Genomic DNA, 15,626 nt, shown 5'->3' with positions numbered 1-15,626 from the left:
CGCTAGTAACGGCGCTCCTGGCCCCCCGCCGCCATTCCCCCTCCCTCCGCCATTCCCCCCCCCACCTTTAAGGGCCAAATCGGCCCAGGCACTTGCCCCCGCCAGGCCGGGGAGACGGAGACCGGGGGCAGAGCGGAGGCCATGTAACCTTAAAAAAAAATTTACTCCCGCGGCTGACGCCGCCAACCGCCCACCCTCCCTCCCAGCTGCCGAGTCCCCCTTACCCTGGCCGACTGCTGTCGGCCGTAGACAGCCCTTAATTTAAGAGGCAGAGAGGAGCTCGCAAGAAGCTGTAGAGTCTCCTAACACAAAAGCTTTCCATACCATCGTGTGTGCTAGAAAGCAAGCCTAAAGACATTCGGGGTCAGCAAGTCATTTGAAAACAGTCACATCTACACCCCCAAACTATGCCAAAATTAGGAAAAGCAGACTCCCTTCACTCATGCATGTAGCAGTATGGGAGCCACTTGGTACAATCTCACACCACTGATGATTGTGTATAAGTATCACCTACCACATGGACAGGGCTGATGTTGCTGGTATGCTGGAAAGAAACCTGTCCAGCCCACATGATTGCAATAGTCACATGGTGATCAGCATGTGACTGAAAAGTAACATACAAAAGGGTTACTGCTTCTTCCCATCCACCACTTTGTTCAGCTTACCACTCTGGCAGCCGAGAGGGGGCAAATGGCCACTGCCCATATATTTCCAACCTGACAATCAACCCAACCCAGCTAACCACGCATTCTTTTTAATTAGATGCCATTAAAGGAACCTGTGAAAGCATGCAGTCTACTGCTGAACTATATGACTTTCAGATTTATGTTCAGCTCACTAAAGGCTGGGCTGCAACTTCCAAGACAGCTAAGAAATGGATGAACAAATACATAAGTGAACGGATGAACAGATACATACATTTGGCTGCCCAGAGACATAAGTTTGGGCGGGATATAAATTTGATAGATAGATAAATAAAATATTATTTACACCCATTCTTAGACCAGCAGCGAGCCTGGAGTTGCACATACAAAGCTTTAATTGTTGAAAGCAACTCCTTTAAGTAACCATTAGTCATAGCAAGATCAAATATTTTTTATTCTCACATTTCTGTCCTCATTCAAAACATACAAAAAACAGATGTACAAAATTGAGCAAATGAGAAGAGAAGAATTATATTGAAGTAAAACCTTTTTAAAAAAAAGACAGGGATATGCCACACTGGATGTTATGAGAACTGGAAAGGCATCTATTAATATATTGTTTACACATTATGTACATGTGTTAAGCCCATAAGAATGGAAAGTAAAACTAAGACAAACATTGACAGAGACTGGGATCTAACATAGAAGTAATCTCTCTATGTTTCTAAGCAAGGTTTTTTTGACAACCCACTGGTACTACTTCCTTTCCTTTTCTTGGAATTGTTGGAGTCTTTAGGTGGGTTGACTGCACTTTGGTGGTTCTCTTCATCTGGGGTTTCTGAAGCCTGGAATATCACCAGAGAAGATAAAGTGTTGGTTTATGGTCCACTCTTACTTCAAATAACCAGTGCTTTCAATTCACATCTTGTAAGTGTTCAGGCTGTAAGCAGCACACCACCACTTCAGGAATGCAGATCGGACACCCCACCTCATACCAAGTCTAGCCACCCATCTAAGCTTTCTTTGAGTCCTGTCATTACAGTACAGCTTACTACACTGATAGCAATGTTTGGCTTGATAGCCAAGTCTGCAATGCTGCAGGAGGGTGAAATTTCCTTTTGCTCTATCACCATTTATCACCAATGAGCTACTCTTGTTGTTCTGGGAACCAGCCAATCCTTTTCAGTATCACATCGATGGTGATTTGCACAATGTGTGCAATTTTTATAGGTTATGCATAGGTCATGTTACCACAGATATATGGAGCAAATTCTGAAAGGTATCGAGGTGACACCCCTGAACAAAAATGCGATCTTGCTACAAATGAATCAAATTTACTGAAATCTAAAACCTTACTATGACAGACTGGGAAGGAGTAGCTTCTTCATTTTAATTGCTATCTCTGTTAGTTTAGAAGACAGAACTGAGGAACAATATTCTTTTTCAGGGTCCAGATGCCCCCTAGTGTTACAGCTGTATAACCACAATTTTCATTTCAATCCAGCTTGCTATAGATTTGGTGACAAATATTTGATTTTCATACCACCCATCCAAAAATGGCTCAGGGTAGTTTACATTAAAATAAGAACAATTAAAATCACTTAACAGTTAAAATCAAAAACTATAAACACAATATAAAACCAACTAACATTAAAACATTTAAAACAGTTTTAAAACCTTGGAAAATCAGGCAAAACATCTACAGTTTAAAAGCAGTTAAAAAACCCTCGAAGGCCAGGCCAAAAAGTTAGGTCTAAGGGCTCTCCTGAAGGCCAATAATTAATTCAGATTACGGATTTCTGCAGGGAGTGCATTCCACAGCCTGGAGCAGCTACAGAGAAGGCCTGCCTTTCAGTTGCCACCAGACATATGGGTGGTAACTGGAGATGGACCTCCACAGATGACCTTAACGTGGTGGGGATCATGTAAGTCGGCGCTCTCTAAGGTAACCCAGACACAAACTGTTTAGGGCTTTAAAAGTAATAAACACCACTTTGTATTTTGCCCGGAAACATATCGGCAGCCAGTGCAACCATTTTAAAAGGCATAATATGGTCTCTCCAGGTTGCCCCAGAGACAAATCTGGCTGCCACATTCTAAACTAAACTGAAGTTTCTGAACTACGTATAAAGGCAGCCCCACCTAGAGCATATTGCAATAGTCAAGCCTAGAGGTTACCAGCTGATGCACCACTGTTTTGAGGTCATCCTCTTCAAGGAATGGATGCAACTGTTGAATCAGTTGAAGCTGATAGAAAGCACTCCTGGCCATGACCTCCACCTGAGATACCACGATGAGGCCTGGGTACTCCCAAGCTGCGTACCTGCTCCTTCCGGGGGAGTGTAACCCTATCCAGCACAGGAAGCTCCAACTCATCCTTCAAATTCTGAGCCCCCACAATGAACACCTCCATCTTGCTTGTGTTCAGTTTCAATTTGTTATCCCTCATCCAGCCCATTACTGCCTGTAGGCAGGCATTTAGGGAATGAATGTCATTTCCTGATGATGAAGATGAAAAGAAGAAGTAGGTTCGGGTGTCATCAACATACTGATAACACCCAGCACCAAAACTCCTGATGACCTCACCCAGTGGTTTCATGTAGATATTAAAAAGCATTAGTGACAGAATAGAGCCCTGAGAGACTCCATATAACAGATCCCATTTTGAGGAGCAACTGTCACCAAGCTCCACCTTCTGGAATATACCCGAGAGATAGGAGCGGAACCACTGCAAAGCAGTGCCTCCTATCCCCAACTCCCCCAGGAAATCCAAACGCCGCCGAGCTATTCAGAAGAACCAGCAGAGTCACACTCAATTCCCCGGTAAAGGTCATCCATCAGGCCAACCAAGGTTGTCTCAACCCCATAGCTAGCTCTAAAGCCAGTTTGAAATGGATCTAGATAATCTAGCTTCCTCCAAAACCACTATTCAAAACCACTAAATAGGGAGCATAACTGTCAAGATACAGATAGACCATTTTGTTTACACTGGAACACACTAACTATTCTTTAAGCAGCCACAGAAGATTCTATACCGAAGTGATTGCTGCAGCTACCCTGAACTTGGACCCATCACTAGTTCTGGGCTTTGTGTTTGAAAGAATAAGCTCCAGCCAATTAGCTCCTTTGAGACAGCTAAAGCCCAATTCTCCTGTACCCATCTAGGTTTTTGATTGGCCACTTCATAAATATTTTTGAACATGAGCAAGTACAATGAACAGAAAATGGGGTGGGGGAGATGCAGCTTTTAAAATGTTAAGAGGGGGGAAAGAAAAATGCCTACTCTCTCATTCTGAGTTTCTTGGAGGGCGGAACAAAATTAAGATGAAAATTTTCTAAAATAGTGTTGAATAAATAAATGTACCATTATGAGTGCTATTATGGTGGTTTGCAACATTAGAACAAAGCCAGCAATAAAATAGTACAACAAAATTAAAAATTAGTATTTACCTTTAGTTAACACAAATTAAAAGTTCAATTTAAAAAATTTTAAGCACTTAAAAAAAGCATTTACCTGCCTAAAAAATCTAGCAGATTTTTATCTGCTAGACAGTGTGAGCCTCCCTCAGAGGCCACAGCATTAAAGAACCTGTTCTTGGTGGAGGCTAATCTAGCCTCCCAGAACAGTGCCTCTTCAGACAACCTTGGGTGCCAGGAGACATCCAAACATACCACCATCCCTCCACAAAGAAAAATCAAATGATTCATCATGTTCTGTCTCCAATCTCAAGTGTGCCCCAACATTCTTGGGGGACCAAGAGGACAGAATCTTAAGCAAGCTGGAATTTAGACCTCATCTGCACATTAAGCAGAATAAGATAGCAGAGACCCGAGTGTAGAGAATGAACTCGATCACTTCAGACTGTAGGTGGAGAAATCACATTTATAAACAGCCCACTATATTAAAAAATAAAAAGGTTGCCCACCCCCAACTGAAAACTATTGTGACAGTGAACAGGCTGGTTTAGAACCTCCCACCAGCATGAGAGTTTCTAACCCAGGGGTTTTTTTTATTGTTTGTGGGGAGGTTTTCTGTGGGGCATCCCCCACTTGCAGTCCAAACTGGTAGTCTATTTTGCTGCATGTATAGATCAGACCTAAGAGGTTAGATTTCCAGAGACAACTTACTAGCCAGGCAGGTTCAGTGAAAGAAAGAAATCACTTGCTCCAAATTTCACTGGAAAAGGGTGTCTGGGGTTTAGGAAATTTTTTCATCAAAAGCACCTGGATTCCACTGATTAGTTTCCCCCCATATGCCAACATGGAGCACATGTGTTGTTGCAAGACAGATGCAGGCTACAAGCCAGACAATTCCAAAGAATGTGTGATTGTAGTAGGATAAAGACCAAATGCTCACACCTAAGGCATGATTTACAAGATCAGACACACACAATAAACCCTCATATGAAAAATCCTTCCATTTCCCCACAACATTTTCTGCTATGGGAACATGAGTAAGAAACCAGAATGCCAGGAAAAGGGTATTCCAGATGAGAGAAGTTAAATCCAGGCACTTGCAAATATCCATAGTACTTGCATCCCACAAACTTAGCTATAACAAGATAGGCAATTAAGTGACGTAGATGTGGAATATTTCAGTGGGCACAGCAAGACTGCACATGTGAAGGTTAACCTACACTCTTTTATAATAGAAGTGATGTACATTTCTTACCATTGTTGTCTGGCTTGCATACTTTTCTGTCCATTGTCTGGCATTTCTGAGGAATGCTTGTTTGTTGTATTTATACTCAGAGGACTAGACATAATAAAAAAGAAAGAGACAAGGATAATTATGGCCTCTCACCAAGACCATTGTTATGTTTGATGACAGATTTACCAGACAGCATGAAAGACTACTTCATGAAAGACTACTTAGCCATACAAGGTACTTTGGAACAGAAGCCTAATCTCTGGAAGAGGCCTTAATGTTGCAAATACTGTTTGCAATGTGCGCACTATCATCCATTTTTAAACAGTAGCCTTCCATTTCAAAATGGAAAGGGCTAACTTCACTGTCAGCAAAGCAAATTATACTTGCATAGCTCCCCCACCCACATACACACCTTGGAATAAATATGGCCTGTCCTCAGATATACTGCTGCAAGTTAATGTTAAAAATTGTGTCAAGATCAATTTTGTACCTAGAAGAAATTTAGTATTGCAACTTAGTGCTGCAAAAAGTAACTATGATGAAAAGCAGCCACTAGGCAAAGAGGCACCTTTTAAAGTGGTGGCTTTCTTGTATTAGGGGGAGAGAAACTCTCCCGATTCAATACAGCATGGTATTCCCTCTAGAGAGTGCTGCTGCTGTCTCCCCTGAGTCTTTTGTTAGACTGCAAGTTCTTTTGGGACAAAAGCACCTGTTTTAAGAACACAAGCCACTTTTGTGAACTTTTTTGTTAGGGAATGGGACAGTGAGACAAGGCCCCAGGTAGAATCCTGGCATCTCCAGATAGGGCTGGGAAAGACTCCCGACTAAAACCCTGGAGAGCTTCTGCCAGTCAGTGTAAAGTTGTAAAGTTGCGCCGTCAAGTCAGTGTTGACTCTTGGCGCCCACAGAGCCCTTTGGTAGAATACATGAGGGGTTTACCATTGCCATCTGCTAACTTGGCAAACCCCTGCTAACTTGGCAAAGAGTCACCTTTTAATGTGGTGATTCTCTTTATTTAGCAGGAGGGAGAGTACCTGGCCCTATCTACCCCAGCGCAGTACCTCCAGTGACTGTTGCTAGTGTCTATCTAGTGTTTCTTTCTAGATTGTGAGCCCTTTGGGGACAGAGAGCCATCTTATTTGTTTATTATTTCTCTGTGTAAACTGCCCTGAGCCATTTTTGGAAGGGTCGTATAGAAAATCAAATCAAATCAATCAATCAATAAAAATAAAATCTCCCGTGCACTATGAGATGATGCCTTTGAGCATCTTCCTATATCACTGCTGTCCGATACAGGAGTTTCCCCACCAGCTGGGAAACATACCAGCAGGAATTCAAACCAGCAAACTCTTGCTTGCTAGGCAAGTTATTTCCCTGCTGCGTCATTAGGTAGCCTATGCCAGTCAGTGTAGACAATTCTAAATAAGATGGATCAATGGTTTGACCAAGTATAAGGCAGCTTCCTATGCTTCTGAAAAACGGTATATAAATATTGGTAATATAAACAAAACCATGGAATAGGCTTGGACACATTCTTTCAATCTAGAAGCTAGCCCAAAAATTTAGGAGCCAAACATTTTCCAGTGAACCTCTAAAAGAACTCATTCAAAGAATCTTAGATCACTAAATGTAGTGGGGAGAAAGCTGGGAGAGACTACAATGGGATAATTCTGTGGGAAATGTTGGGAGAGGGCAAAGAGGTTGGAAGAGAAACATGAAAAATAGAGGAGAGCTGCAAAGTGCATCCTGGGCATGTGTGTCAATATGCGAGGAGCCAGATTTCCCTGTTCTAGTAGGCTTCCCCTGAAAGAAATCCCACTGACTTCAATAGAGCTTACTCCCAAGTGAAGCATGCACAAGTTTGAAGTCTGTGTGAGCAATTCTAGGGGGAGTGACCATGAGAGGTAAAGCATTCTGTGAGGTGCCCAGAGAGAAGAGTCATACCTTGGTGTGGGGGCAAGAGCCACATACCAAAAGGAGAGCTATTAGGGCATGTAACTCCTCAGGTGGCATTAGCACTCAGTATCTCAGGCTGTGCAAGGAAGATGGGTGGAGTGGTCTCACTCACCATCCAAGGAACCCTGAATCTCCTCTTCACAGACACTCTTGCTCAGCCCTCCACATGCTGCCCTGCTCTGACCCAAATGGCTGCTGGCATCAAGGTCTGCTGCAGTCCGCCTCTCAGTGCATGCACAGGAGCAGCTCTCTTTCCTCAAATTCTCATGTGGGATCGCCCAAGCAGCTGCCAGCATAGCTAACACCGCTCAGCAGGCCTCCACCTTGCATGCCCAGCACAAGCTAGCCAACCAGTCTGCTCCCAGAACAAACAAGTGCACAACTACTGATTCCTTCTAATCTGGCATGCTCTGCACATGTACACAGACCTCATGAGGAATGGCCTGCTGTGCTGCTTTCTTTCCCCTCAGTCACTCTGCTTGCTTTAGTCCCCCCTCCTCGCAACAGCAGCATGGAAAAAAAAAAAGCAGCATAATCCTCCTCCACAACAGGAGGACTCTGAAAAATGCACAATAACCCGAGGTGGCGGCGGGGGGGTAGCACATGAAAAGAAAGTAGCACAGCAGCCCAGTCTTCATGGGGTGTGCTTGTGTGTGTTCATGCACAGCATGCGAGTGTATGAGGGACTGATACGTGTGCAGCACTCCTGGGCTTTGCGGGTAGGCAGATGGTTGGCTAGCAGGTGCTAGGCACTCATGGCGGAGGACTGCTTGAGTGCGTTAGCTGTGCTTGCGGCTACTTGAGCAGGGGGTATGCACTGATTGGACAGTCCCACACAAGACAGTTTGTGAGGAAAGGGGGCCAACGGTGCACTCACCAGGGCAGACCCTGATACCAGTGGCTGTTTGGTGAACCAGAGCAGGTCAGCATGCAGGGGGCTGAGACAGGGGCCACTATTAAATTATTCGGCACAATGGTAAGTTGGCTACCAGATTTGTCAAACCCTGCCACAGCATACAGTATAAGTATTGTTAGACAGCATGTCACCTTATTTCCTATTTCTGTTATTCCAAACAGAAACACTCAGAATGATTATGCTTCAGTGTCTTGACAAAAGTTCTTTGGAGAGAGCCCGCAAATGTTCCTGCAAGAGTTCCTATCTCCATGCAAAGGAAGCAAAGGCATGGCACAGTTTAGCTTCCAAAATACAACATTTATTCCACCAAATAAGGGAGGACAATACTTACTATGTCAGCCATGAGAGGGTCATCAGGGTTGGGCTCATTCATAAGCATCTGTATGGAGGTCAGCAAAGTGGCAATATTCAAGGATGGCCTCCATGAGCCCTTCGTAGAAAAACACAGAAGCAACATTATTTGGAGAGAGGGGATTACATATGAGAAGAACACCCAAATCAGTTAATTCCATGTTGTTCAAGGTGTCATTACAGTAAGTAAGTAGATACTCCAAAATCTCGGTTTATCACAATATTAAAAGGCAAGACAATGGGGAAAAAGTTAAATCTCAAAAAACCAAGACCAATTATCCTTATAGCTTCTATCCAGGTCATCTAAGTAGGGCAATGCCTGCACTACAGCAAGATCTCTCTATGTACTAAAACACATGCTGAGATCTACTGCATTTATCTGCAACACAATACCAGTGTCAGGTAGCTATTGCTTTCAACATCTATAAAAGAAGCATTGCCTTACTTTAGGTGGCAATCGAAGAACATCTAGGCAAATTCTTCCAGCAGAATCAATATTGGGATGGTAGATGGGAGTCAGGAAGCGCATCTTTGGAGGCTCAAATGGATACCTATTTTTTAAAAACAGCACATTAATAAAATAAAAAATAGCTATCCACTTAGCTGTAGGAAAATCAAGCTAAGAGTTTCAGAAGTTTATACTTACAAGTCCCTTCTCTCTGCTTATTTCTGACCATGCACACCATTTCAAATTCCCAGGTTATCCACACAGTACAAATGCATTGATAATTTTCTGTTTGTTTCCTAGTCCAACCTGCTAGAATCTAGAGCCTAATGTACCTCATTCAATGTAACTACCAGCTATTTCTATTCAAGGCCATATTTGCTAAGTAGCTTTCTATATTAAAGATAGAAGTTATCCATTTACCTTTCAGGCACAACTATTTCCAAGTCAAAAATTCCTTTTTCATATGGTGTATTTGCAAAACCAAGGATTTCTAAAAAACAAAACCAATACTAAAACTTAAAATGTGTCAACACTGCCCCCTTTAGGTGTTTGTTGAAATCATTGCAAGAACCATCAACATTTTACTATGTAAGCATTGTAATAATCTTTTTAATAATCTATTAAAAATGGCCATCCAAGAAACCAGACATGACAGAAACAAAAGCACAGTACAAAAGGTCTGGTTACAGTAAGTTAATATTTAACTCTAGAATTCAAAAGAAATGAAGACTGTAGAACAATGTCATTTCTTTCAAGCAGCAACTTGCACTTGCTCTGACTGAGCAAGAATTCGCAAACTATGAGCACTGTGGTGGAACATATAGGGGAGCTGGTGAGTGAGTATGTGCGGGTTACCCTAGTAACCAAGCACAGAAGGTTCGTGGGGGGGGGGAGTGTTAAAAAGGCAGTTGAGACAGTGAGGAGAGAGAATTGGATTGAGTTGCATGGGAGTAGGAGGTGTGCTGGGCTGAGCGTTGAGAGATCAGTTGGTGTGTTCTGAACAGGAAAGATTAATGGGGGGGGGCGGTGTTGTGTGGAGCTTGAAGGATGAATGTATAGAGGCTGGAGAACCAGCAGTGTTCTGAGCAGCTCCTAATAACAGACAAGAAGGTCTGGAGGAATTCACTAAGTTTACAAGCCCAAGTTTAATTACCTTTGTTCCAGTTATCTCGCCTCCCTATGTGTTACATTTGATCCAGAACAGTTGATGTAACTAGTAACTTGGTAAAGAAGCTTGTGTGCCCTGCTTTGCAGAGATCTTTATTCTAATCTAAATTATAAACTTATCCTTGTTTTCATTTTATACCTCAAGTGTTGTTTCATTTTACATCCTAAACATATACACCTGTCCTGCGCTCACGAGGCTACACAGCCAAAGGTGTTGAGTACCGAGAGCAGGGTAACAAGAATTTATATGGTGGCAGCGAGAGAAAGTAAAAGCTTAATGAATTCCCAGAACTTGGAGACTAAACTGTCATAAAACAATAAAAACAATTCACCTCCCTAGAATTGAGGGGCATCAGGGTGGGACCATGACAAGCACATATTGTGATCTTTCACATGAGAACTATTTTTTTCTTACGATGCAGGGTATCAAGTTTCTCCATCTTTTATGAGAAGGAAATGTGGGAGCATACACGAAGCCAAATCAGTAACTTATTGTATTATTGCTGCGGGCTTCCTACTTGACCTCCAACCCTCTCAGCTCTGCATGTGTTAAGATTCAAATGATTATTATTTATATCTCTATCAACCATATTAGACATTTACCTTACATTTCATAGAGAAACACTCCCCCCCCATCCCAACTACCAGCCCTTGCTTATAGAAGCCTTCTAGACATTTAGAGCGTGTTGCGTGTTTACTCAAAAGTAAATTCCACTTGGTTCATATTGAATTCCAAATAAGTGTGAATAGAACTGTAGTCATGTAAGTGATCTTGCTTAATATCCTTGCATGTGAAAAGAGAAAACCGTACAGATGTCTGTCTTTTGTCTTTAAGGAGATATAACTCGGCAGTGCAAAAGGAAGTACATTACATGATCAAAATTTTCTGACTATGGGCCTAAGTTGTACCAAGACTGTGCGTAGTTGTAATCCAATTTTTGTTTATTTGTTATAGCAGCCAATTAGTATGCGCACGTATTCGTGAGATACAAGAACTTCAAAACAGAACTCAATTTAAGTCAAATGTTTTAAATCATTAAGGCCTTCTAAACCAATTCATCCCGTTTTAAAACATCAAGTAGAATAAAAATAATGTAAATATATAAATAAGTCATTCACTTAGTGGGGATAAACAAATCATTTTATAACAGGGTTCGTAAACAATACCACCAAGTGAAAGTCACTGAAACTACCACTTGAAGTTTAAAAAGAGCCCAAGCAGACAGATACATACGAGCTTGAAGTTCATCTAAGCAACTTCCAGTCTGCCAGCAAGTGATACCCGGTGGTGGCTGTGTGGACAGCAGATGCAGCTCCCTTTTCAATCTTGATGCTCTCTGCATTGTGCTACAACAGCATGAGAAACATTTAGACTTTTAGTTTTCCATTTCAGGTACAGCAAATCCCTTTTTAATCATGTTAAAAATAGTCAAAAGGTCAAAGAGTCAAAAAAATAGCATAATCAGGGGAGAGATTCAGTGTATAGGTGCTTATATGCCAATGCCAGAAGCCTCCGAGCCAAGATGGGTGAGCTGGAGTGCTTGGTTGCCAACGCAGAAATCGATATAGTGGGCATAACAGAAACATGGTGGAACAGTGAGAACCAGTGGAACACTGTTATCCCTGGATACAAACTCTATAGAAAGGACAGGGAGGGGCGCCTTGGAGGAGGGGTAGCACTGTATGTTAAAGAAGGGATAGAATCTAACAAGCTAGAAAACCTAGGTGCACTGGAGTCCTCCACAGAAACCCTGTGGGTGACTATACAAGGCCGCAAAGGGAACGTGCTACTGGAGACGTGCTATCGCCCTCCGGATCATGATGCCAACAGTGACTGGGAGTTGCAGGAGGAAATCAGGGAGGCGTCAAGGAGAGGCAGGGCTGGCAAATTGATGGAAAGCATCCTCAAGGATAAAATTGTAAAGCACCTAGAACAGGCCCTGCTGGGAGTGAGCCAGCATGGCTTCCGCAAAGGTAAATCTTGCCTCACCAACCTTTTGGACTTCTTTGAGAGTGTCAACGAGTGGGTGGATCAAGGTGATCCAGTTGACATAGTCTACCTGGACTTCCAAAAAGCTTTTGACAAAGTTCCTCATCAAAGACTCCTGAGGAAACTTAGCGGTCATGGGATAAGGGGACAAGTACATGTGTGGATTGCTAACTGGTTGAAAGACAGGAAACAGAGGGTAGGTATAAATGGAGAGTTTTCACAATGGAGGGAAGTAAGAAGTGGGGTCCCCCAGGGATCTGTACTAGGACCGGTGCTTTTTAATTTATTCATAAATGATCTAGCAGCAATGTGGCCAAATTTGCAGATGATGCCAAACTCTTCTGGGTAGTGAAATCCAAAACGGATTGTGAGGAGCTCCAAAAGGATCTCTCCAAACTGGGGGGGGGGGGGGACTGGACAAAATGGCAAATGCGGTTCAATGTTAGCAAGTGTAAAGTGATGCACATTGGGATGAAAAAACCCAACTTCAAATATATGCTGATGAGATCCGAGCTGTCGGTGACGGACCAGGAGAGGGATCTTGGGGTCATGGTGGATAGCTCGTTGAAAGTGTCAACTCAATATGCGGCAGCTGTGAAAAAGGCAAATTCCATGCTACGGATCATTAGGAAGGGGATTGAAAATAAAACGGCTAACATTATAATGCCCTTATACAAAACTATGGTGTGACCACACTTGGAGTACTGCGTAAAATTCTGGTCACCATATCTTAAAAAGGACATTGTTGAACTGGAGAAGGTACAGAAGAGGGCAACCAAGATGATCAGGGGCCTAGAGCACCTTTCTTATGAGGCAAGACTACAACACCTGGGGCTTTTTAGTTTAGAAAAAAGACGACTGCAGGGAGACATCATAGAGGTCTATAAAATCATGCATGGTGTGGAGAAAGTGAGAGAGAGAGATTCTTTTCCCTCTCACACAACACTAGAACCAGGAGTCACTCCATGAAATTGATTGCCAGGAGGTCTAGGACCAACAAACGGAAGTACTTTTTCACACAACACGTGATCCACTTGTGGAACTCTCTGCCACAGGATGTGGTGACAGCCAACAACCTGGATGTCTTTAAGAGGGGTTTGGATGACTTCATTGAGGAGAGGTCTATAAATGGCTACTAGTCGGAGGTCTGTGGGCCACCTCCAGCCTCAAAGGCAGGATGCCTCTGAGTACCAGTTGCAGGGGAGTAATGGCAGGAGAGAGGACACGCCCTCAACTGCTGTCTGTGGCTTCCAGCAGCATCTGGTTGCCCACTGTGCGAAACAGGATGCTGGACTAGATGGGCCTTGGGCCTGATCCAGCAGGGCTGTTCTTATGTTGCATAATGCATACTGCTATTGCAACAGCAGCAGAATAGCCTTTGCAACAGACTGCACATGTCAATGAGACCTAGTAACTAGTGTACTCAAACTCTGATCCAGACCCAATATTATTTTATACTCAGAGATCACTACCCCAACTATATCTCAATGATAAAAGTGGTCATGTTCTATTATTTATTGTGTATAAGCCACATTTTCATGATAAAACTCACAGCAGCAAGCAATTTAGAACAAGCTAAGCAAGCTTAAACAGGGATGGTAGTTAAATATTTTGCAAGTTATATATGCTACTGCAGAGAACTGAGAATTCACTGAACACTAAGTTGCAATTTACCAGCAATTCAATATGTACTTTAAAACAGCAGTGTTTTAGAACTGTAGTATTTTATTTTATAACTATAGGAAAAACATGCTTTTCCCACCAGATTCTGCAATCTGGAAGTGGGCTAGATGTCTGATTAGTGGAATTTTAAGGGACCCTGGGGAGGTATGTAAAGGGGAGAGGATGGAAAATATTTGTTTTGTGATAAGCTTCTACAAGTCAAGCTGTAGCCTGTCAACAAGTAGTTTTACGGTTGAGCCATTTTATTAGTTATTCCACAGTTTCTAAACTCCTAGGGGTGGAAGAAAAAGTTATTTCCCCTTCCATTTCCATAAACATTTAAGAGGATTAAAAACTGAGGCGGGGGCACAGGATATCCACAGGAAGAAAAAGTAGCATTGGTTATTAACCTCCACGAAAAATAAGGGGATGCATGGCTTATGGTGGCCTGCATAAAGTCAGAGAGCAGCATGCAGTAGAACAGTACGAATCTGGTCCTAGTATACTTACCTGGGAGTAAGCCTCACTCACACACAATGGGATTTGCTGCACCATAGTTAAGATTACCAACAGTCCCTTATTTCAGCCCCAAATTGCCTTTCCCTTATAGGATGCCATTTGCCCCTTATTTTCAGCTAATGGAAGAACCTAGGGTTCAGATCAAAACAGTTATTTTCACCAATAACAGCATAGTTAATGAGCTCCAACTCCTTTCCCTCCCTAACAGAGCACTCTGTGGTTCTGGGGGGCTGCAGCCTTAGGGTTGCCAACAGTCCCATACGGGAGACATCAACAAAAACAGTAACAGCCATTAATGACTGGCTAACTTAGCATTATAATGGAAAGCATACAAGTAATGAGAATGACTATTAGCTATTGCTCACGTGTGAAACCTGTTTTTCCCGGCTAACAACACTTCTCTTTCTAGAAAACAAAATTACATCGCCCCCAGTTTGGCTAACCAATAATAAGCAGAGGAAATGCAATCTAAGTTGTAATTTACACTGTAGTCGAAAAGCGGTATATGAATATTAGTCGTCAATTGTTTGCAGTTTAAGAGGAGAGTGGCAAAAGCACCCACAGCAGCACTCAGGCTCCCAACTCCAGTCCCGCGCAGTCCCGGCCTCGGGTCCCTTATTCGGGCAGTGGGAGGTTGGCAGCCTTAGCTAGAGACGCTCCCTAACTTGGCCCCCTGCACCCTGCAACAGACGCGGCGACTTCGAAGAGCTTCCTTGTCGAGTCAGCGAAGCCCCGAGACCACCCGGCCGAACCCTCCAAAACTTGAACCGGCCTTTGCAGCTTTCTGGGAATGGGGGACACGGGGACTGCCCGCCCCCACCCGGAACCAGAGACGGAATCGGTTACCTCCGTTTTCGAAGTAGAGCTCTAAGCGCGGAGCCGAATGCGCTGCCAAGTCTCCAAACGGACAGAGAGCCTAAGATAGAGCAGAGGAAGCCTGAGGCCACACGCTCAAACACAGCCCCGCCACACGCTCAAACACAGGCACGGCTTGCCCTAGCAGCCCTTTCAGTGGGCGCGTGAGATGTCTCTCAAAGCGATAGTTAACGCGGATTGGCCAGCAGAGACCAATAGCACCACCATCCCCAGCGCCACGCGGCAAAGGAGTCCAATCCCAACGCAGCGCCTGTAGACACGTCCGGTAGGAAGAGGAACTGGTTTTCCCTTCTGTGTTCTAACGCAAACTCTAGAAGATGTTTAACTCTAGAGGGCGAAGAGGCGCAACTCAATGTGTTTGGAGAACAGAGCTGAAGTTGCGGGTGTCAATCGATGTGAGCGACAAAGAGAGCTTCTCCCAGCCCCTCACCACCAACTGTGCTCTG

The 15,626-nt window shown here is 43.4% G+C and overlaps 1 protein-coding gene across 2 annotated transcripts; it reads right to left on the bottom strand.

Moving 5' to 3' along the window:
* Window positions 1-1,080: 1,080 nt before the first annotated feature.
* On the bottom strand, window positions 1,081-15,289 carry UBE2T (ubiquitin conjugating enzyme E2 T). Of its 2 annotated transcripts, none has more exons than XM_053245511.1 (7): window positions 15,151-15,289; window positions 11,368-11,480; window positions 9,387-9,456; window positions 8,964-9,069; window positions 8,499-8,597; window positions 5,317-5,400; window positions 1,081-1,489 (listed from the first exon to the last, which is right to left on the bottom strand). In XM_053245511.1, exons 2-7 carry the CDS (start codon window positions 11,474-11,476, stop codon window positions 1,361-1,363), a joined length of 597 nt encoding a protein of 198 aa, XP_053101486.1. In that variant the 5' UTR covers window positions 11,477-11,480; window positions 15,151-15,289; the 3' UTR covers window positions 1,081-1,360. The 2 variants fall into 2 exon arrangements, with proteins under 2 accessions (XP_053101486.1, XP_053101487.1); XM_053245512.1 differs by lacking the exon at window positions 15,151-15,289 and adding an exon at window positions 14,867-15,113.
* Window positions 15,290-15,626: the final 337 nt, after the last annotated feature.

This window comes from Hemicordylus capensis, chromosome 4 (assembly GCF_027244095.1).
Source record: "Hemicordylus capensis ecotype Gifberg chromosome 4, rHemCap1.1.pri, whole genome shotgun sequence".
Taxonomy (NCBI): domain Eukaryota; kingdom Metazoa; phylum Chordata; class Lepidosauria; order Squamata; family Cordylidae; genus Hemicordylus; species Hemicordylus capensis.
This window is presented reverse-complemented; position numbering and strand designations above follow the sequence as displayed.